At 49.8% G+C, this 23,549-nt stretch overlaps 1 protein-coding gene across 2 annotated transcripts in view; it reads right to left on the reverse strand.

Moving 5' to 3' along the window:
• Positions 1 to 23,549, reverse strand: part of Rnf220 (ring finger protein 220) — a 285,722-nt gene that overhangs the window by 31,994 nt on the left and 230,179 nt on the right. For both annotated transcript variants that reach the window (XM_004670516.2, XM_004670514.2), the window contains exons 3-5: positions 13,789 to 13,921; positions 4,016 to 4,061; positions 422 to 523 (exon numbers count right to left, since the gene is read on the reverse strand). In XM_004670516.2, the coding sequence (XP_004670573.2) occupies positions 422 to 523; positions 4,016 to 4,061; positions 13,789 to 13,921 (281 nt within the window). The remainder of the gene's footprint in view (positions 1 to 421; positions 524 to 4,015; positions 4,062 to 13,788; positions 13,922 to 23,549) is intronic.

The following is a 23,549-nucleotide window of genomic DNA, read 5'->3' on the forward strand; positions in this document are numbered from 1 at the left end:
GGGTGGCCTTGAACTCATGGCGATCCTACCTCTGCCTCCTGAATGCTGGGATTAAAGGTGTACACCACCATGGCTGGCTTTTGAAGTCTGAAATTTTCAGTGATTCTTCTGGGCTATGGTTTTGGGTTCCTCATAAAACAAAATCCTGTAAGATGCTTCCAGATGAATAGGATGCTTTGGAGGTGCTCTGAACCCAGTAAAGCCCAAGGGACCTTTGCATCTCACCCTAAAATCCATCTACTCAATAAGGCTCATTTCTGACACCCATACCTTCTAAGTTCATTTGGGGCCCTAGACACTTCAAGGGAACCAAACTTACCACACTGGCCTCTTGCGGGGGGGGGGGGGGGGGGGGGGGGATTAGCACTATACATGATCCTGAAGCTCTTGCCCCACTTGGGCCACCGCCATACGTCCTCACCTGGTATCTGTCTGAATGGTGCAGGTCGTCAGTGGCAGATGAGTGTGGCGATGCTGTTGGAGACTCTCCTTCTCTCTTGATGGAGGCAGACAACAGGAGGGACTGGAAGAAGAAAAAGAAAACATGGCCCCAGGCCCAGTGAGACCTACAGTTAGTCCCCAGGGATTCTCCATTCCTTTTGAGAAAAGTCAGAGGGACAGAAGCTCCTTTGAAGACATATGTCATGCATGGCAGTCTGGTTATGGGAGAAGATGACTGATTTGTCTTTGTTTGTTTGTTTGCTTGCTTGAGACAGGGTCTCACTCATAGCCCAGGCAAGCCAGGAACTCGCTCGGTAGCCAAAGCTGGCCTTGAACTCACAGCGGTCCTCCTGCCTCAGGCTCCCAAGTGCTGGGAATATAGGCATGTGCCACTGTGCCTAGCTGGATTCTTGTTGCTAACTTCTATATCTGTGGGGAGGGGCTCCTGGTCCACTCTCAGTAGGCTGAACTAGACATGATTGTCTAGCCAACACTCTGGGACCCCCATGAAGGGTCAGGGGTAAAGTCACATACCTGCCACCCCCTTGCCCCTAATACAAGCTGATGGCAGCCCCACTATGGAGACAGTAAATTAAATAGTATGTATGAGTTTCTAGCGTGCAGCTAGGGATGTACGCTGGGCCCATTTATCCCTGCACTGTGGCAATGACCCCAGCAAAACCCCCAGCAAAACTAATCCCCCCATGTCAATCCCGCACGGCCTCTTCTACATACGCCTGCAGTTTAGATTAATAAACTGTCTGCATTAAATTGTGTGTGAGCACCACGATTCTAAATACCACATGGCACGTTCAGCCCGAGAGCCAGCTCTTGCCAAGGCCTGTTCAGCTGCAAATGGGAGACCCAGAGGCCTGAAAGCAATCCACATACCCCCTCCCCCTTCTCTAGCCTGCACAGCTCTGAGCCGGAAGCTCACAATTCCCTAAGAGTCCTCCCCAGCATAGAAAACCATGCCAAATCGCCAGTGACAGTCCAAAGAAAGCAATTTGGGAAAGATGGAGCAGCCATTTATCCTTCATCTCTGACTGAGCCTCAGGATGTGACCCGCATGCGGTGGCCTGGCTGCACATCCTCAAGCAAGGGCCCTGGGAAGGGAAGGGGCAGCTGTGGCCTGGCCGGGCTCCCTAACACATCTACGGCCCCGAAGCTGCAGAGGGAGAAGGCCGAGGGCCTGGGAAGGGATTGCCTGTGATTCGGAGTTCCTTCTTCATACACCCAAGCCCAGTGCAAGCCTGGATGGCTGGGCCTGAAAGGAGGGGTTGTCAGGCAATGGCCTTCTGGGGTTCCGGGGAGGGAGAACAATGTATGGGTCTCCCAACAATGAAAGAAAACCTGCCTCTCTTTCTTTCTTTTCCCTCTGAATTCTCTCATTCTCTGTAGGTTAGAAGCCCTGAGAGGCCTCAGCATTACACCTGGGGCAAGCGGAATAAAAAAAGGTCACTGGCGCTTTTTAAACATGGACCAAAAAGCAGTAAAATGTGTTTTGAAAAAAAAAATCCTGGCATTAAATCATGACTTTTTGCCTGGCTCTTCGCCTCATTAAAAGTGGCCTTTTGGAAGGTAAAATTATCATTGTAAGCGATAAGATCTTTAAGAAAATAATTCACGGCTTCTTCACCCTTTAATATGATAGCCGCCACCGGCTAATTTTTTTCTTAATGGCAACGAGGCCATCAATCTTGTCTAAGACCCCCTCGCCCTCTTCTCCCTCTCTTCCTCCCCCTCCCTGTCCTCTCAGACTCTTGCTTCAATCTTCTACTTCCCGCCTCTTCCCTGATGACCTGCTTCCCTAAAGCTGAGGTCAAGGCCAAGGAGAGGCCAGAAACTGTTTAACCTTCATTTCTTGTATCTGCAGTTGTAGGAATGTGTCCGTGCTGCAGTCTTCCTGGACATACATTCTGACCTGTGGGGTCTGTATATGTGGGAAGCAAGATATGGATGAGGATTGTCTGCCAGGGTTTGTCTTTTTGGTATCCAAGTTCCCAGCCTTACCAGCCATGCTCAGGTGTCATGGCTTAGTGGCCAACCTAGAAGACTGGTCATGAACTTCACTTATCTTGCCATTAAATGCTTCAGTCTGGGCCAAGCAAGGCCCGCATTGAGCTCAACTTCCAGCAGTCCCTAGCTGCCTGGCTCACCCCACCTTTTGTCTTTAGGGCCCTTATCCAGGGCCTACATCCACCCAAGCCTGGGCTGGGTTCTCTGCTCCAGTTATCCCATCTGGGAGGAGCAGAGCAAGTCGTGAATGAGGATAAAAAGTCAGCCTCCTTTCTTCTTCTTTTTTTTTTTTTTTATTTGAGAGTGACAGACACAGAAAGAAAGACAGATAGAGAGAGAGAGAGAGAGAGAGAATGGGCACGCCAGGGCTTCCAGCCTCTGCAAACGAACTCCAGACGCGTGCGCCCCTTGTGCATCTGGCTAACGTGGGACCTGGGGAACTGAGCCTCGAACCGGGGTCCTTAGGCTTCACAGGCAAGCACTTAACCGCTAAGCCATCTCTCCAGCCCACCTCCTTTCTTCTTTAAGACCTGCAGGGTGATTGTGTCAAAACTATGGAAGTGATACTTGTCATTTTGGCTCCTTCCTCCAAAACTGCCCTCTTAGAGGTCACTGGTGACTTTAAACCCTCCAAACACAAGTTTCCTTTGCCTGCCTTTTCCTATTCGATTGCTGACCACCCATACATTTTGAAACTCCCTTTTTTTGGGCTTTTCTAGGTAGGGTCCCTCTCTAGGCCAGGCTGACCTGGAATTCACTATGTAGGCTCAGTGTAGCCTCAAACTCCCAAGTGCTGGGATTAAAGGCATGTACTACCACGCCCAGCTCTTTGAAACTTCTTTTCCAAAGGGTGTTAGCATACCAAGTTTTCCTGTGACCTTCCTACTCTTACACTATCCTTCTTCTGTCTCCTTCCTGGCCTCCTGGACTTTATCTTGACCGGAAGTGCAGTGGCCTCTGAGAGTCAATTCTTACCATTTGCTTTCATCTCCCCAAGTACTCTCCCTCTCTGAATGTATCCATTCCCCAAGCTTCAATACCCACTCACCATTCCCCGTAACACATGCTAGGGTGTTGTTGTGAGAATGTCTCAGAAAGCGGGTAGCCTCATGCAGAGGGTGGCATACTCAGCAAAGTGAGGGTAAGTCTTCCTCTCCAGGTCTTCACCCCTTCAAAATCACCACCTTTGAGGCATCAAGTCTGTGGTTTTCATGGGGAATTCCTGATACTCATTATGTCAATGGGCTAAGAAGAGTCAAACTTCTTTCAGCTACATAGTTCCCCTTTCCTTCTCCATCTGATGCATTCAAGTTTCTGTCATCATTTCTGTTCAGTGAGGATGTATTCTCACATGGTCCCAGCATCCTCTCTGTTTCCTTATCTCTCTTTCATACACACACACACTCAAACACACTGAGCAACCCTAGGCATCAGGCTGATGTTCAAATCCTAGAGACAGTTGGCGAATCCAGGGAGAGCGCCTTTCTCTTAAGAAGAACCATACTTGATGGGCCTGGGTTAGGATAGACAGGAGGAAAAACAACTGGTCACCTACCTTGGGGGTGCCTGGAGCCATGGCATCTTTCAGAAGTGAATTCTTGCTGCCAAGAAAGAAGAAAACAGGGTGATCATCCAGTTTGCTACCTACGTCATGCAAGCAAGGATAGTGTGGCAGCAAGACGATCCCAGGAGAGAAGGTATAACAAGCATAGCATAGCCCAGCCAAGCTCCACCAGTGTATTCAACCCAGCCTAGAACCTAGCTCTAGAACCTAGCTCAGCTTCTGTCAAAGGCAAAGGACCACATTGGCCCCTGGGATGGGACACAGGTACGAGCCAGGGTAGCCTCCCTAGGGGACCTGGAGAAAAGGGATTGACCTGACTCCTGAGATCAGCCCTGAAGATTCGATCTGTCCTGGAGGCCCCCTTCTTTCCACGCCCTGTTCCCAGCCTGCTCTTAGCTCCTATGGGATTGGGGTGATGGGGCTGACATGGCTCTTGTCAATTCTCCCTCCAACATGCTGCAAACTGTGTTAGGCCAGGAATGATCTCCCCCTGATTCAATTTGTCAGCCCCAGGCCCTCCGGCATTGGGCGGGTGCGGCAGGCAGGCAGGAGCTGGGCCCTGAAATATGGTGGGTAGCTCAGAGCAGGCGGGGGCTGGGGCGGGAGGTGATGGATGGGCTGTGGGGGAGGCAAGGACTGTGTTTAATAACAAAATTGGTATGCAAGGCCACATTCCGCGCTAAGCATGAGTGATCCAGAGCCACAAAGTATTACAAATCCCCACTAAACAGATGCTGACAATGGAACAAGACGTATCAAATCAGATCCACTTCAGAAACATTAATATCCCTGTTCCTGTCCCTGCCTGCCTGCTGCCCCCACTATGCTCACCACATCTGCGCTCAAACATTTGTGCACATGCGTGCAAGCACACTCACACATACATGCATCCAGAGGGGCTGCTGATACATACATCAGGCAGACACAGCCTATTTTCACAGGCTTCCTGCACACACACACACAAGGTACAGACGTAGGGCACACCCACAGACAGATACATTCAAGGCAGACTACATGGCGCACATACAGATGTACAGATAACCTGAATGTGTGTGTGTATTCTCCACAGATGTGCTTCAGGCTAGACATAGATGCACCCAATAAACCAGCAAAAGCATAGCCAGAGGTGGCTAATGTAGTGGCCCTCAATGGTAAGAGGGATCTGTGCCTACCCAGGGGACATTTGGCAATGTCTGGAGATTTTATATAAATATAGTATACATGTAAGGCAAATGCTCTACATCTGAGCTATATCCCAAACCCCTGGAGATTTTTTTTTTTTTTTTTTGAGGTAGGGTTTCACTCTAGTCCAAGCTGACCTGGAATTTACTATGTAGTTTCAGGGTGACCTCGAACTCACAGCAATCCTCCTATCTTGGCCTCCTAAGCATTGGGATTAAAGGTGTGCACCACTGTACCCGGCCCATAGAGATATTTTTGATGTTAAAACTTGGGTGGGGAAATGGGGGCTGCTACTGGCATCTAATGGGGAGATGATGTTAAACAATTTATAGTACCCTAGACAGCTCCTCACAGACAGGATTATCGGACTCAAATGTAAATAGTGCTGTGGTTGGGAAGCCCTGGTCTAAGGCAGATATATACAGACTAGCATTCTGCCAACAGGCACACCAACGAATGTAGTCACACCGAGAGACTCAGACATGCATAGAGCTGCACAGGGCCACAGGGTCATTCCCAGAGACATGGTCATAAAGTCAAATTCACAGCAGCCGATGGATGAAGAGTCACTCATGCACATAAACACATGCACAGATTTAGACAATACAGGCACTGACACAAGCATCCATAGATGTAGACACTTAAGGACATAGACACACACACACAATCAGCACAGAAGCCACCAGGCTCTACAGTAGGCTGAGGCCAGAGTCTGAGTGGATAAACAGAGCTGTCTACCAGTCTGTTCACACAGTGGGGACATCATAGACTAGGAAGGACAGCCTGTACAGGTTCTGTTCAATCACATTTTGTTCAAGTGGCTTATGCCTAGCCTTGATGGAGGCACTGGAGAAAGTGGAAGGGGAAAGCGAGCTACTCCTGAGGAGCAATTAGTTTGTAAGTTCATGACTTTTTTGTATGTCTGTTTTTGTTTTTTTGAGGTAGGGTCTCATTCTCGCCCAGGCTGACCTGGAATTCACTTTGTAGTCTCAGGGGGGCCTTGAATTCATGGCGATCCTCCTAACCTCTGCCTCCCAAATGCTCGGATTAAAGGCATGTGCCACAATGGCCAGCTCAAGTTCATGACTTTTTAAAAATATTTTTTAATTTATTCATGAGAGAGAGGGGGAGAGAAAGAGAAAGACAGAGAATAGGCATGCCAGGGCCTCTAGCCATTGCAAGTGAACTCCAGACACATGTGCCACCGTGTGCATCTGGCTTTATGTGGGTACTGGGGAATTGAACCACTGAGCCATTGCTCCAGCCCAAGTTCATGACTTTTATCATTCCTTCATTCACTTAGCAAACAAGGACAAAGTGAGGCATCTACTGTATGCACTATGCTTGGCAAACCTCACCCTGGACTGGCACACGTTGTCTAGTTGTATCAGATGAGAACAGAAAAAGAAGGAATAAACAATTCTTTTTTGTTTTTTTTTTTTTTTGGTTTTTTGAGGTAGGGTCTCACTCTGATCCAGGCTGACCTGGAATTAACTTTGTCATCCCAGGGTGGCCTTGAACTCATGGCAATCCTCCTACCTCTGCCTCCCAAGTGCTGGGATTAAAGGCGTGCGACACCACACCCGGCTAACAATTCTTATACACCCTGCTGCATATAACAGGGACAAACTTTGCATGCATTATCCCACTGAGTTATTGGCAAAACTTTACCAAGTTGACTTCAGCTTAAATGACACCTTTGCAGTCACACAACCCCTACAGTGCTTGGAATCTAAATTCATCTCAAAGGTCCAAAGTGCTGGTTTTTACTTTCCCATGCTGCCTGACTAAAGACACACAGAGCTTAGGCTCCAGGGCAGAATGCTGAGTTTTCTTTCCTTGCCGTGAAACTCTGGGCAGCGTCTTACTGACCCGGGGCTCCATTTACTCTGTTGGTGAGCAGAAGTGGGTCATTAGGGGTCAAGATGTCCAGCTGCTGGCTTGCCAAGCCCACCTTCTGAATCTTTATCTAGCAATGCTCTTCCTCTTTCCTTTCCTTTCTTTCTTTTTTTTTTGCGCAGGTTTAATTCCAACTCTGACTCCTTCCCTGACCCCCTCCTTCCTCTCTGCCACCAACCCTTTCCCCATCCAGTTTTCTGGGTTTCTCAGAGGCTCAAGGACTTGATGAGTGGTCTGCCTTGGAGAAGAGAGGTCTGAGCTCCTGAGCAGCCTGGCTCCCGCCCAGCCCATCAGCAATGGCTTCCTGGTCCCTCCCTATGTCCACAGCCCACCCCCAATAATTTCCTCCCATGCTCAGTCACTCGCTGCCTAGTGATCCATGGGTTTTAAATTATAACTGGGACCCAGGAAACGCGTTCCTAAGTACAATATTCATGGGCTGGGCTGACACTTTTAATTAAGGTGATTTACACTGAATTATCCTTGGAAATAAAGAAATGGTGCACTGCCCGGGAATAAACCATCATCACCAGCCGCCTTTGTAAGTTACACTTCCTTTTAATCTATTTGGGGAATTGTTTATCTAGTTCATTACCCAACCAAACACCGAGGCCGGCCTTAAATAAGGCTTAAGTGGGGGTGGGGGCACTGCCATCTCCCTACCCCGCCTCTCCTCCAAAGCCACCCAGTCTCCCTTTGGCTTTTTTTTTTTTTTTTTTTTTTTCCCCAGCCCTCTTAAAGCACTGCTCAGAGGAGGCAGCTTTCCCAGCCTGGAGGCCAGCTCTGGCCGTGGCTCCAGGAACTTCCAGAGAAGATCTCTGAGCTCAGGACCCACCAATCTAAGCCCCATTTTCAGCTCTGTGCACTCTCTATCCAAGGCTGCTGCTTCTCTTTGGGTGGAAACTCCCGTCTGGGAGCAGAGGTCTGGGAGACAGCCCATGCCACCTGCCTTTCCATCTTTAGCCCTCATCAGGTGTCCCTGTGAGTCCTTGGTACACATCCTGTTCTTGCCCCATCGCCACCCCAGAGACATCTTAGGCTCCATTTACCCAGAGCCCTGCCTGTTGCCTCTCCTGCCTGTGGACACTTGATTCTCTGTCACCACCACCTCCAACCATAAAATTAGTCTGAAGGCTTCCACCTAGTAAGTACCCCAGAAAGCCTTCTACCTTCTCCCCACACTACCGTTGCCTTTGTCCTAAGGCAACCCCATCAATTGTCCTTGGACCCTGCCCAACCTCCTCATTTTCCCACCTGCTTCTGCATTCAGCCAACACTGCACACCAGCCGCGAGAGCCACTCTCCTACAGCTCATCCCATGTTCTCAGCCATGTACACACATGTGGGACCCTGTCCTGCACGTGAGGCCCTCCTTCCTCGGCCCTTAACCTAACTTTATCCCCTTGTGGTACATAGCCAAGTGCTGGGTCTAAGGGAACCCCTAGGCAGGACTTAGATGGGAAAAGACAGGAGAGGGGAGAGGGAGGGACGGGGTGGGCATGGCTCTGAAGAGCGCAAGGGCTGAGCAAGTGACGGGCTGTTTGGCGACCCGGAGCCTGTGGTTCCCGGGATTTTGGTCAGCTGTGGGAAGGTGGTTTTTATCAGGCTATGTGTGTGAGCTCACTACTGAGGAGTGTGGGAATAGGGGCGTGTGTACACCTGTGTGTGAAGCCAGTGCCTGTGGAAACCAGCCCCCTGTGCTTAGGAGCTGGCAGGTCTGAGTCTTTGCGGGCCCTTGTGACCTGCTCTGGGTTGTTGGGTAGAGGGCAGCACAAGGCAAACAGGTCTATTAGAAAAGTTCCTCAAGCAGAACCACGAGGGATACTTGTCCAAGACACTTTGGCAGCAGCACCCATTAGGCTCAGGGTGGGCTAGACTAAGGGAGGGATGGGGAAAGCTATGGAGGCACAGGGAAGGTGAATATGAGGGAATGGGACAGTTGGAGAGCGGAACAGACCAGCCAGCAGGGGAACAGAAGGAGGTGAGGAGGGAGAAGAGTATGAATCAGAAGGGAGGGAGGAGGTGAAGCTTTGGCTACAGGCCATGAAAGGGAAAGGTTCCATTTGGCTTTCTGCCCTTCTGTGGGACTCGGTTTTCGCATCTGTGAAATGGCTGGTCCGTGGCCCCTCTGTTTAGGATGCTGAAGGTATAGGACATTATCTCTGCAGATTGGGAGTCTCATCTTTTTCTAACCTCCTCCTATCCTCCCCAGAGCCAGCGGAGGCGGGGCAAGGGCAGTCCAGGTTGTGGCCCTCCCCGCGCCCGCCCGCCTGTCCTGGCCCGCGTGGCCCATCAGCCCGGAGGGAGCTGACACGCTCCTTGGGAATTTATCACGCACCCAATTACAATGTTAATTGGCAAGTTCCTGAAATCAATTAATTCGCAAATTTTTTCCAATTAAAAATCCAGATAAATCACGAGGGCCTTGGCTTGGCGAGCCGGTCCAGCCCGCAGTCCGGTGGGTGGGCGCTGCGGCCGGCCGCGGGGAGGGGCGCGCGGAGGGGGCGGCGGGCGCGGCTGCCCTTGAACGCCTTTGCCGGCCGGTCGGACTGTCAGCGCGCCGGGCGCGGCGGGGCCGAGACAGATAAAACCATCGACCCGTCGCCGCCAGCGCTTCGGCTTTATCGATCCGACGGGAATTTCACTTGCTGTGCAGATCCCGCTGTCCGGCTGTCAGACACCCCGGTGGGGAGGGGGCGTGCCAGGGGCGCAGGGCGCGCAAGTGCATGCGCAGGCCGGCTTGGGCGTGGGGATGTTGGGCCCCGGCCCACGGCCACCTGGGCCAGAGAGCAAGCAGGTGCCCGGGCTCGAGGTGGGAAAAGGGACGGGGTGGCAAGGGTGTGGAGGTGCCTGCAGTCCGGTGGCCTATGGTTCTGTTATGAAGCACAGTTCTTTGACTTTCTGGCCCTGGCAGGTCAATCCCCTCCCCCATCCCGCGCGTGAGTGGTGAGGGGTGGGATAGATGCAGGGACACTGGTGTTAGGTTGCCTGAGAACCAAGCTTATCTTTATTTAGAAAAGTCACTTGTACCTCGTTTTTCTGATCTGTAAAATGGGGCAACTACAGCCATGCACCCTCATAACAGTATTTTGGTCAGCAATACACTACATATCAGACAGTGGTCCGTCCCATGAGGTTGTATTGCCTAGTGACATTGTAGTTTGTGTAACATAGCAAAATTGCCTAAAGGGAAGCGTTTCTCAGAACGTGGCTGAGTCATTGAGCAACACAGGACTGTGTCACCTACCTCAGAGAACCCTCTGAAGAATAAACAATTAATGTGACATAAAGTACTTGGCACACACTGAGACAGTACCGCTAGTACTGTCTTTTAAAGTATGCCCACAAATTCTCGTGCTGCTACTCTGTTCAAAAGACAGCATTACAGGTCCTTCCTTGAGTATGGACTGGGCTTGGTGTCTATTTCATCTTATTTATTTACTTTACATTTTATTCATGTGGGGGAGGGCGCGCGTGCCATGGCATGTGTGTGGAGGTCAGAGGACAACTTCAAGGTGTCTGTGCGCCACCTTCTTTGAGACAGGGTCTCTCTTGCTGCTTCAAATCAACTGCCAGCCTGCAAAACCAACCTCACGCTAGCTGGCCTGGGAGTTTCGGATTCTGTGGCTCTGCTTCTGTTATCATGGCTACATTTGGGTCACAAATATCATCACTACTTTGCATCTGGCTCTCCATGGGTGCTGGGAAATTGAACCCGAGACAACAGGCTTTTCAAGCAAGCAATTTTAACTGCTGAGCCATCTCCCCTGTTTTTTGTTTTGTTTTGTTTGAGGCAGAATCTCATGAAGCCCAAGATGGCCCGGAACTCACTATGTAGCCAAGGCTGTCCTTGGATTTCCGATTTTCCTGCCTCTACCTTCTAACTGTTGGGATCACATGTGTGAGACATCATGCCCAAGCTGGCTCAGACTTGAGCTTCTAGAGTGCTAGGATTACAGATGTGCACCACCGTGCCCAGACATCGAGCACTGACCTGTTTCTCATAGAACAGGATAGAAGGAGAAGCAATGGTATGTGACTGTAGCGAAAGGCATTGTGGCTTCCATCTTAGTCTCTCCTTCTTCAGTTGCTTGCTGGTGCGCAGTGAGGGGCATGCTGGAAGGAATCTCAAGAAGCCCTCAGAGAGACCCACATGTTGAGGCACAGACAGACTCAATAGGGAGCCATCCTAGAAAGAGAGCCTGCAGCCTCAGCCCAACTGTGAGATGGCTGTAGCTTCGAGTGACATCTTGACTTTAGAAGACTCATAGGGAATGTGAACCAATGGCTACAACTACCCATAACCACCCTAGTGTGTTGTTCTCAAACTGATGACCTTCAGAAATTGAGATAATAACTCTTTGAAGGCATTAAGTCTTAGGGCAAGTTGTAACATAGCAACAGGTGACTAGTACTTCTGCCTTCAAAATTCATCCCTTTGGGGCTAGAGATGGCTTAGTAGTTAAGGCACTTGCCTGCAAAGCCAAAGGACTCAGGTTTGATTCTCCAGTACCTATGCAAAGCCAGATGCACAAGGTGGTGCTAGCGTCTGGAGTTTGTTTCTGGTGGCTAGAAGCCCTGGTGTGCCCATTCTCTTTCTCTATCTTCCTCTTTCTCTCTTAAATAAATAAATAAAAATTTAAAAACCAAAACAAAATCCCTCCCACAGGAAACCTTCTTGGCTTTCTTTTCTTTTCTTTTCTCTTTTTTTTTTTTTTTTTTGTTGTTTTTTTCAAGGTAGGGTCTCACTCTTGTCCGGGCTGACCTGGAATTCACTGTGTAGTCTCAGGGTGGCCTTGAACTCACAGTGATCCTCGTACCTCTGCCTCCCGAGGGCTGGGATTAAAGGCCCGCACCACCACGCCTGGCGTGGCTTCTCGGCTCTCTGTGGGTTTGCTGTGCTTCACAAAGCCCCAGTTCTTTTGGCATAGCAGTTTCTTACCCCTAGGGCTTGTGGTTCCTGACCCTCATACTCTCATACTATGAACTTCCTAAGAGAGGGGCCACTTTGGATTCTCCGCAGCCTACCTTATTCAGTTTGGCTGACTTGAACTGAACAAGGGGTGGGATTGGAGTCCTGGGGCAGGCTGTGGCCCTTGTGGCAGACTGTAGTTTCTAAACATGCTTGAAGACTTATCTCTCGCCCCATGTGCTCTTCTATAATATGACCTTGTTACTTTCCCCATCAAAATCAGGGTGTGCACTTCTTCCTGTGGAATCTGGGTGGACTAACACTGCTGGGGTTAATGGAGAACAGTGAAATGACATTAAAATAACTTCAGAGGCTAAGTTAAAAAAGGTGACCAAAGGCCAGGCGTGTTGGTGCACGCCTTTAATCTTAGCACTTGGGAGACAGAGGTAGGAGGATCACCGCTAGTTCAAGGTCATCCTGACACTACATAGTAAATTTCAGGTCAGCCTGAGCTAGAGTGAAACCCTACCTTAAAAAAAAAAAAAAAAAAAAAAAAAGGTAACTGAGGGCTGGAGAGATGGCTCAGTGGTTAAGATGCTTGCCTGTAAGGCCTAATGTCCAGGGTTCGATTCCCCGGTACCCATGTAAAGCCAGATGCACAAAGTGACACATGCATCTGGAATTCGTTTGCAGCAGCTAGAGGTCCTGGCATGCCCATTCTCTCTCTCTCTCTCTCTGCTGGCAAATAAATAAATAATAATAATAATAATCAGGTGACCCAAGCTTGATGTAGTTCAGCAGTAGAGCACTTGCAGAGCTAGAGCAAGGCCATGGGCTTGATCCCCACCGCCCCACTCGGAAGTTCCATCTTGTTGGCCGGAACATTTTCTCTTGGAACCTTAAGCTGCCAGGTAAGAAGAGAAATTACCCCAAGGCTACCAAGCTGTGAGGAAGGCCAGTCCGCATGGAGAAGTCCCCAGCAGATGCTTTCGATCCAGCCCCATCTGAGGTTCCAGTTGTCAGCCAGCATCAACCACCAGATGAGTAAGTAAAGGACAAGACAACCTCCATATGGTTCTGACTCCCAGCTACTGCATCTTCCCAGCTGAGCCGAGACATCTGGAGCAGACACAGCTACCCTCTGTGTCCTCTGAATTCCCCACCCTACGGACTGTGCTAGCATAATGGAATGGTTGCCTTCTACTGCTCCGACGAGAGGCCGTTTTTTGCCCCTTTCTTCTACTCCCCTGGATTAACTGGCTCCTCCCCGAGGCCCCTGAGAAGGCTCAGTCCAGTCCTTCAGGCAGGGACAGAGGAGGGAGGGCCGGGGATGAGCTGGGGTGGGAGCCTGTCTGAGCACATTCTCAAGGTTGTCACCTTTCAGTCTTTGACATTCATGGAGAAGGCACTGCTTACTCTCCTGCATGCCAGGACTCGTCTGGACTTCTGATGGAGCTGCCAGGCCCTGCACTTACTTTTTTGTCCCTTCCCCGAGGTCTCCACAATGGCGGAGCTTGTGGCAGTGGCTCGCTCCCTAACCAGCTCCCCTTATGCTCTTCGGAGGCAGGGGCCTGAAGAGTCACTCTCCTCCCCTCCTCCAAAACAAAGCAGGAGAGAGGGAGAGAGGCAGTGCCATTCAGCTGGAGGAGCTGAGTGCTGAAAACAGCAGTGAATGGCAGCAGGTTCTGACTTCTCCCTGGAGGCTGGGGTAAATCCTAGTCACTACGAGACTGAATGGAATCCCCTGGTGGGTAGCGTCCCAGAGGCTTACCTGGCAGGCAGTTGGGCCAGCTGCTCCAGTTCCTGCTCCATATGTTCCTGCAACTCACTGGGCCTCAGCAGGACTTGGCAGATGGGGCAGATTGGGGCTTGGCTGTCAAACAACGCTACTGCTTTCTTCTTACCTGGGCAGGAAAGGAGAATAGACACACATGAGCTGGGCTAATCTCAAGTGTCCCAGGCCTTTGGCCCAAGCCTGCTTCTGCCCTCTAGGGCTTCTGGACCTAGAAGAGAGGTGAGCCTTTGAGTTTTGGAGCCCACAAGTATCACTTTTTTTTTTTTTTCTTTTGTGGCTCCAGAGGCTGTGGCCATAAATGACGTCTTCTCTGCTGGCTGTTCCTCTCAGAAATCTTCTGGGACACAGTACTCTTTGCAGTCAGACCTTGAGCACTCCATTTCACATGTGTTTAATCATGCTGTCACCCAGAATGTTGAGTGTCCCTTCTGTCTGTACTTTCCTCACTGTTTTCACATTCCCCAGATGTGGAGAAGGAAGACGAGAGAGGGAGAAAAGGGGCAAGGGGTACATTCCTTCAGTCATTCAACAAACACTCCCCCATGTTCCTCTGAGCCAGGCCTAGTGCAGAGCAGTGGGGTTCCAGAATGAAATCAGATCTAGCTTTTTCTCTGGAAGTGAAGTAGGAAAGAAAGACCAACAAGGGGGGGGGTGGGGAGATGACATCCAGTGTAGCGTTCTCTCCTTCCCTCACGGTTCCGCAAGGTGAGTGCTGGATGATCTTACTCCTTCTGTAGCTATAACTCCCACCCATATCCAGTGACTGCACGTTCTGTCTGTACCTCTGCCCTGGATTTTACAGGCCCCTATAGCCAAACACCTAGTGGATACCAATGTCTGAATGTATCTGAAATTCAACTATTCAAATTGGAGTTCTTCAACTTCTTCCTCTCTTCCAAAGCTGCGACTCCTTTAATAGTACCCATTTCTGGTAAGGACATCTTTTACTGAGTCACTCATGCCAGAACCTCAGTCTTACTGTGTGCTCCTTCTCATGTCCACCTCTCTCACATTCATTTAATTATCAAATCGTATCCATTCTCCTTTTACAATATACATATATTTTTACATTCATGTTCTCTTTTCACTTAGGTCTCACTACTTCTCCATTGGATAACCTCATTGGTCTCATGTCAGTAACATTAATTCAGAGTTTTCTCTCTTCAGACTACCCTTCAGGCTGGGTGTGATGGCTCATGCCTGAAATTCCAACACTTAGGAGCCTGAGGCAGGAAGATTTCTATGGGTCTGAGGCCAACCTGAGCCTCACAGTGAGTTCCAGGTCAGCCTAGGCTATATTGAGAGACCCTGTCTCATAAAATCAATTCACCCACTTACCCTTCAACACACTGGGGCTTCTGGGAGCCTGAATTCTATTCCTAGTCTATGACTAGTGGTAATCAGAACAAACTGTGCTCAGAGGATCCTGGAGGTTGCCTGTTTCATCTCTCTTCTGACTCCTAAACCACTTCCCAGTGTCTGCTTAAAGGCATAGGATTGAGAGTCCTATTTATCTATAAATATCCCTAGCTATATCCCTGGAGGCTGTATGGGAGAAAATATTCTTTCTTGTGTGTGTGGTCTTAGGAGTTGAACACAGGGCATTGTACATGCTAGGCAAGTCTCTCCCAGTAAACTACATCCTAACCCCTGCAGTGAAGACTCCTTTAGTTTGAGCCCAGACCTTCTTCCCCTTGGTGTCTGGAAAGGTTATGGTCAGCTTCCACAGAGATAAAGACCATGCTAGTGATGACCAGGGTGGACAGCTGAGTAGGGGTTACCAGATTAAGTATAGGATGTCCAGTGAAATTTGATTTCAGATGTACAATGAGTATTTTTTACACTTTAAGTAGGACCCAAATATTGCAATGAACATATTTATACTAAAAGTTATTGTTTTTCTAAAATAAAAGTGACCTGAATGTCATATATATATATATATATATACTGGTTTTTCAAGGTAGGTCTCACTCTAGCCCAGGCTGACCTGGAATTCACTATGCAGTCTCAGGGTGGCCTTGAACTCACAGCAATCCTCCTACCTCTGCCTCCCGAGTGCTGGGATTAAAGGCCTGCGCCACCACGCCCGGCTATCTTGTATTTTTTTATTTCTTTATGAGAGAGAGAGAGATAAAGGAAGAGGAAGATAGAGGGCAGTGGGGAGAAAATTGGCATGCCAGGTACTTTAGCCGCTGCAAATGAACTACAAACACATGCACTACCTTGTGCTTCTGGCTTATGTGGGTCCTGGGGAATCAAACCTTGGTCCTTTGGCTTTGCAGACAAGCACTTTAACTTATAAGCCATCTCTCTGACCCCATGTCTTGTATTTTTAAAAAAATTTATTTATTTATTTATTTGAGAGGGTAAGAGGCAGAGAGGGAGAGATAGGGAATGGGTGTGCCAAGGCTCCCAGCTACTGCAAATGAACTCCAGATGCATGCACCATCTTGTGCATCTGGCTTACTTGGGTACCAGGGAATTGAACCAAGGTCCTTTGGCTTTGCAGGTAAATGCCTTAACTGCTAAGCCATCTCTCCAGCCCCAAGTCTTGTATTTTTATTTGCTAAATCTAGTAATGCTATACCTAATGGAGCTCCAAGATTGGGCTGAGAGTTATGAACTGCCTCCCTCTGTCATAGATGAGGATTATGGCTTCCCTGGACACCCAGATTGAGCCATCTGAGGCTCAAAGGAAAGAGTAATCCATTCTGGGTGCATGTTCTAGGAGTAGAAAAAAGAGAAGCCTTAACCAAAAACATGTCCTTGAAGCCACACAGCTATCACAGAGCTGGGATGTCAGTTATGGAGGCTTTGTTGTGTGTGTGCCAGATATGAGTGGCTCCAGCCTAGATGGCTAGATCTCTGAGGAGGGGAAGAAGTCCCACTGTCTGTCACCTGCCTAGGTGATTGTAGCTCACGTGTTTAAGGGATAGCAGCTGGAATATAGCTTTAAGTAAATGAAGCAGACAGCCCTGGCCTGGGGGCTAAGGAAGAATTCTGGCCTCAGCTCTGCCCCTCACTTCATTCAACCAGCCAATGTCAGACTTGATTGAGACCCTAGGAGTTTTCCAGACCTTTATCTTTATTCTAAAAATGGAGAAATTGAGGCTTAGAACTGGACTCACTGAACTTGCCTGTTGGTCTCATGGCTTCACTTATTTATTCAGCAAACATTTATAAGACAATTGTCTGATGTCAGGCATTATTCTAGGGGAAACTGGAGCTCAGAGATAAGTAAAATGCATTCTTGGTCTCGGGGAGATTACAAGTTAGTGCAAAAGACAATAAAGAAAGCCAGTGACTTCAGTCAATGTGGGTCAGAGCCACCAGGGAAGCAGGAGCTATGAAGGGGACTGTGGGAAGACAGGAGGAGGCCAGAGGATCCACCTGGGAGATGATGCTCAGTGGCAGGCATGTAAGGAAGAGATGACAAGGTTTGAGGGGCAAATCATTGAAGTAGGATCTACAGTGTAAAGAGGGGAGATGCTGAAGGAGGAGGATGGAAAAAGGGAGGGTCCAGGTCATGGACTCTGAACTGGAGTGGAAACATCAGGGGTTCAGTTCCTTTTGGCCTGGCCATCAAGCCTGGCTCCTAGGGCCTACTGGAGCCCAGATATCTGTATCCGGTGTGCTTATTCTTTTTGGTAACCTTACTGCCACTTGGCTTTCTGAACTTAGCTTCCATTTCCTTATGGGGCATTGGGCCCTTTTCTTGACTGCCAGCTTTTGCAGCAGCATGGGAAGGGACCATCACGAGTGGCCTGCAGCCTGTGTCCTCCATCCCACTTGTACTTGCTCAGGGGTTAGAGTGGCAGGTGTCTGCACAGCCATGCACCTCCGGCTTCCCCTCCCCCGCTGTGTTCCCTATAATTTTATATTGAGACCTGTGGTCATGACGTGGATTTTACTGCACTAACGACATGGCCTGCCCAGGTTTAATGACAAAATCCATACTCTGGCCCTGGGCCTGCTCCTCGTTTGCATAATTCCCAGAATACAGCTCCCTGAAGCTTTTGACCTGGACCATTACAGTGGCCATAAAATGGGCCATAAAACCGCTGGGGATGGCCAGGAGGAGGAGGCTATGGTCTTGCTGGGGTGGGAACGAAGCCCTCAATTCCCCCCTCTTAACTAGTCCTAGGGTCAGGTGGTGTCATCCTCTGGCTCTTCCTTTCCAAGGTTTCTAGAATCTGGGAGTCCATCTCAGGCTGGTGAGTGGCCCCAGGAAATTCTTAGTAGGTTGCTCATCTAAGGAGGGTTCCCTTCTCTAAAAACCGCACACAGCATCACTGGTAGGTAGCTGGAGCCCTAAGAGGCAGGCTGTCAGGAAGCGCTGGCCCCTTGATTGTTTCTCACTCCCACCCTTGATCCCTTGCTCCGTCCCCCAAAGTTGGGCAAGGCCTTTTGCCACAGGTGGGTGTCTAGGTCACTCAATCCTAGGTTAAGTCCTGTCATAGGGAGCCAGAAGGCCTAGCTCCCAGGGGGGGACAGGCTGAACAGCGAAGTGGGGAGCCGCAGGAAGCACGAGGGTATGGGGACAGGGACTGGGCTGAGCTGTCAGTGCTAAAGATGATGAATGGGGGAGGTGAGGCGGGAGGCCCAGTGTTATCGGCAGCGGGTGGCGAGCGCAAGCGCTCCCGGCTCTCGCTAATCCCCGGGCGCTGCCTCAGCCCTTGCACTGATAACGAGGAAATGGGACTGACAACAATTTTTAGCTGAGAGATTCTTCACCAAAATGCCAGGCGGCCGGAGGTCTGACAGCACCTGATTGAGTGTGTGAGTGGGGTGGGGGGAACGCCCGCGGCCCCCTCCGCTCCCATGCAAAGATGGATCGCTCATTCCGCCTCCCGTCTACATTCATTACTGCCTCCCTCCCCGCCCCTCTTGCCACTGGAGGGCCGGCCACCTCCACTTCTACGCCCGCTGCAGGTATCTCCCAGGCAGGAGGGGGCAGGGCAGAGAGACGGCAGGTTGACCTTAGCCTTACACAGGGCAACTCTAGTCTGGAGGCTCCCTACCTGTGTAACCTCCGGGCTGGTCCTGTCCCTTGTTGATCTATTAACTACCTCCCCCGGCCCCGACCCCAAGACAGTAGCAAGGCTCGCTGAAGCTCCAACTGGAAGCTTCCCAGACGGACTGTCCCTTGAATAGGGAGAAGTGGGCAAACTGGGGAAGCCCTCGCCTGGGCCTGGGCCGTGCTCCAGACTACCCATCCCTCCAGCCTTCCAGCAGGCCTCAGGTACCTGGGGGTCTAGATCAGCCCTCTGCTGCCCTCCTCTGTTGGGAATTCCTGACCATTTGAAACATCTCCAAAGGGCTGCCCCTTCTCTGCCATCTTCGGCAGGGACACTTGGGCACTTTAACAAGAGGCTCATTCCAAGGGAAGGCCCTCCCCATTTGGCCACTAACTCATGTCTGGCCTTGTAGATCCCCAAACTGTCCTTGTCTCTCTGGCGCTTGGCTTGTTTGCTCTTGCCCAAGTTCTGTGGCCTTGAGTTTCCATTCTCACCTCTGTTCATCCAGGCAGCAATTCCCTGCTTTACTATCTTTTCTCTGAAGTCCACAAAAGGCATGGTTTAACAGGGCATGTGGCTCACTCTGTAATACCAGCCCTCTGGAGGCTGAGGCAAGAGGATTACCATGAGTTCAAGGCCAGTCTAGGCTATAGTGTGAGACCTTGGGGGGTGAGGGGAGGAGAAGGGAGAACAGAGAAGAGAGAAAGAAAGGGGAAAAGGCATAGTTTGACTGCCTTGTGTCTGGCTAGGATTAGGGAACATTAAAATGAGGATGAGAGGAGCCTAAAAACAGATAGCCATGGTGAGTGGGACTTTTATGACTACATAGGTACATAAGCGTCAGTAGATATAAGCAGGTATGTTCTGCCCTTCCCTGCACCACTCCATCTCTCAGTAGAAGGGCTTCCATTTTCTAGTGATTGAGACACAGTGTACAACTTCAAGCCAAATTCAACAGAGATGCCACTTTCCAGGTGTGTGTGTGACCTTGGGCAAATCACCGAACCATTCTGAGCTTCGTTTCTTCTTGTGTGAAATGGGGATAATATTTAACTCCTGTGAATTTTGTGAAGGTCTTATTAAATCAGGACTGTATACAAGCGATGAATCATTACTGTTCTTAGTAAGACACTTGCATAAGTTTGTGCCTATATCCTACTCCATCCAGAGACCCATCTGGTTTTGACATGGATACAGCCTTCTTCTTCCTGCTTTGACTGAGACCAGCTACCATTCAGAGGGTAGGTATTCTGGCCCTGGCCCTGTAGAATTCTTTCTCTTGTCTGTCCTTACCCATATATCTGTTTATTGGTTTGTACATCAGTCAGGAGGAAAATGAGTTCAATTTTGATGTAGTTACTTTGAGGGAACCATAAACATGTTGAATTACAAGCCTGGGAGACACCGACACATAGATAAGACCTGCAGCTCCCCACTGTTGCCTCTGCGCCTGCAACCACGTCTGCCATAGGGTAAGTCATCAAGAAACATTTATCAGGGCTGGAGAGATGGCTTAGCGGTTAAGCGCTTGCCTGTGAAGTCTAAGGACCCCAGTTCAAGGCTCGGTTCCCCAGGTCCCATGTTAGCCAGATGCACAAGGGGGCGCATGCGTCTGGAGTTCCTTTGCAGAGGCTGGAAGCCCTGGCGCGCCCATTCTCTCTCTCCCCCTCTATCTGTCTTTCTCTCTGTGTCTGTCGCTCTCAAATAATAAATAAATAAATAAATAATGGACCAAAAAAAAATTAAAAAAAAAAAAGAAACATTTATCAAAGGGATAAACAAATGAAGTTGGGTAGGGAGGGAGCACACTCAGAACAGTCTGGAGGAGGACGCTGGTTAACTCTGACAGGTGGGTGAAGTTTAAGTCACACAGGTCTGAGAAGTGATAACAGAGAGGAAGCAGGAAAAGCAGGGCAGCTTGATGATTGAAGTCAAGACAGAAAGTTCCAAGGAGGGGGATGTCATTAATAGAGTTAAGTGGTCCTGAGAGGTCAAGATCAAGAAGTGTCCCACCCACCCATCCTACCCATGGTACGCCATATAGCCTTTTCATCCCATTCATTATGGATCAAAACACCTAATTATTCATCCACTTTCTCCTCCCACTCATCCCCTTCCTCCTCCTCATTTTTTTCCCCCTAGAAACCTATGATTGGCGCCTCTGCTGAGTGTGGGACAGGAAGAGTTAATGTGCTGACAGACGGCATTTTTTACCTTCAGTCAATATGAACAAGGCCCCAAGACTATGATTCCAAACATCTGGATTTCATCAATATGTGATCTGTCATCGTATATTGGCATTCCCTAGTCCCCGCGCCAGAGCAATGCGGCTGGTTTTATTAATACGTCAAATACATTATCCGTGTAATACACTTGTCTGGCTGGGGCCTCCCGCTGGGGCGGGGCGGCGGATTTGAATGTATGATGAATCAGTTTGCATTACATGTTCGTAAGTCATCATTTGTCAGGATTAATAGGCATCCCTGGTCGAGGAGGTGGGGGTAGGGCGGGCAGCCTGAGGTGTGTATTTAGCTGTGGCCCATACTTATCTGCTGGTGCCCAGGGATGCCCAGGAAACAGCTGTGCACCCTCTTGCCCAGACCCCAGGGTAGCAGCTGGCACTCAAAGGACAGAGGTGACATTTTCAGCCATTCCAGTGTCACTTGGAACCAAATAGGCCTATTTGTCTCTGCTTTGGGCTTGCCAAACAACCAAAAAGATGTGGCAAGGGCTATTTTCATAAGCCATCTAACTCTTAACTCATTCTTTAGGACTCAGCCTAGAATTCCTTCCTCCAGGAGGCCTGCCCTGACTCCTCTCGAATATGCTAGGCACCTCCTTGGTGTACTCACAGCCTCATGTGCTATTTTTTTCATAGCACATGTCACGTGATACTGCCTGTTATGTTCCACTTTCTTTGGATTATGAATTTCCTAATGGCAAAAAATTAACTTGTTCACTGTTATAGCCTCAGCATCCAGCAGAGAATATAGGCCAAAATAAGAGAAAAGTAATAGAGTAGACATCACTAAATATTCCTTGAATTAACAAATACATGATTATTAACCTCACCACCGCCCCCCAAGTATAGACATTACCATGGAGACAAAGGGCTTTCTCTGACTCCTTGCCCCTACCTCGACTCTAGTCTAGCCTGGTCATATGTCCTGTTATTCATGCCTTATCTACTCCTTCCCACAAGACTTGCAGAGATCTCTTAGCAGAACACTGGGGTCCATACATGTGATATTCTTACCCAGACCAAATACACAGGGGTAACAACTCATGCCCACATGCCCTTGCCCTCTTCCTTCTCCCTCTCTTCTGCCTGTGGAAGCTCAGGTTGGTGGTGCCTGTCCCACATGGTCTCCTTTCAGCTCCAGATACAAGAGTCTGGCCAGTGCCCTGACCCCTATTATGATGGATGCTATGAACTGTCTCCGTCCACCCAGGGGGCCTGAGTTGAGCCAGCTATGACTCCTGGGCGGCCAATAGCAAGCATCTGCAGGGCTGCCAGGTGCAGGGCAGCCTGTGGATAAATTTAGGCTCAAGTTGGAGCTAAAGGCACAATCTAACTCACTGAGTCCTGGTTGTGGGACATGAGCCCTTGGCCCCAATAGGCCTTTGCTGCAGCCAAGTACAGAGCTTGGTATGGTTTCTGAGTCCACAGCTATTTCCTACCCCTGCCCTTGGCTATTCAAAACATAACTGAAGCTAGTAGCTCCCAGACAGCTCCTGTGTTGGGCTGGGTCTTTGGTGAGTGGGACAAGTGGGGCCTCCCATTGTTTCCTGAGATTAGGATTTAGAAACTGTAGGTAAAAGCAGGACTAAGAAAAGTACCCACATCTGGACAGTGCACACGCACTGTATCACATGTCTCAACCGACACGTGTATTCATACATAGGGTGTTTTCCACATCGGGACACATACATGTATGCTTATATTCAAGTGCAGCATGAAGATTCCTGCATGGTCTCCTCGTGTGCCCCGCTTCCCTCCCTCCCAGTGCCTCCCCTGTCATGGAGCTCGAATGCTCGGACTGCACTGTTTCAAGTCAAGTAACTTCAAGTGTGCTTTACCTCCTGCTGGCTCAGGCTATGGGCTTATAAAAATGAAGTGGGAGCCTCCACAGCTGTGGGCAATAAATCCTGAATGGTGGAGGAGGGCAGTGTACCTGCATTCTAGGCGGATAGGTGGAGTGCGGGGCACTGGTGGCAAGTGCCGGACTCGCCGTGGACCAGCTGCCTAGCCTCAGGCATTGCCTGCTGGTCCAGCCCAGGGTGCCTGCCTTTCACAGACCTGTGCATTGAGGAGATGCGATAGCACAGCAGAGGGAGGTAGAGGAAGAGAAGAACTGGAGTGAGGAGAGTGAGGGAGCCAGCCATGTGCTGCTAAGGCTGAGGGGAGCCCTTGCATCTGGAGATCAATTAGCATCAATTACTGACTTCATTTAATTGTCGTCCAAGATGAATTTGTCATTTTTAGCTGGGAATTAATGGGAGACCTTCACCTCTCCCTGGCAGAAGCAGCCGAGCCAACAACGGTCACCTCAGCCTCTTAGGGGCCCGGCATCCTGCTTGGGGCAGGGGCGGACAGTAGATGGGCTTCTGCTCCCTGGGCAAGCTCTAAGCCTGGCCTTCGAGAGCCCAGGGCCAAGGTGGAGGCTGAGGGTCCTGGAGAGCAGTCCTTTGCTGCCTCTGGCTTCAGCCAGAAATTAA

Source organism: Jaculus jaculus, chromosome 5, assembly GCF_020740685.1.
Source record: "Jaculus jaculus isolate mJacJac1 chromosome 5, mJacJac1.mat.Y.cur, whole genome shotgun sequence".
NCBI lineage: Eukaryota > Metazoa > Chordata > Mammalia > Rodentia > Dipodidae > Jaculus > Jaculus jaculus.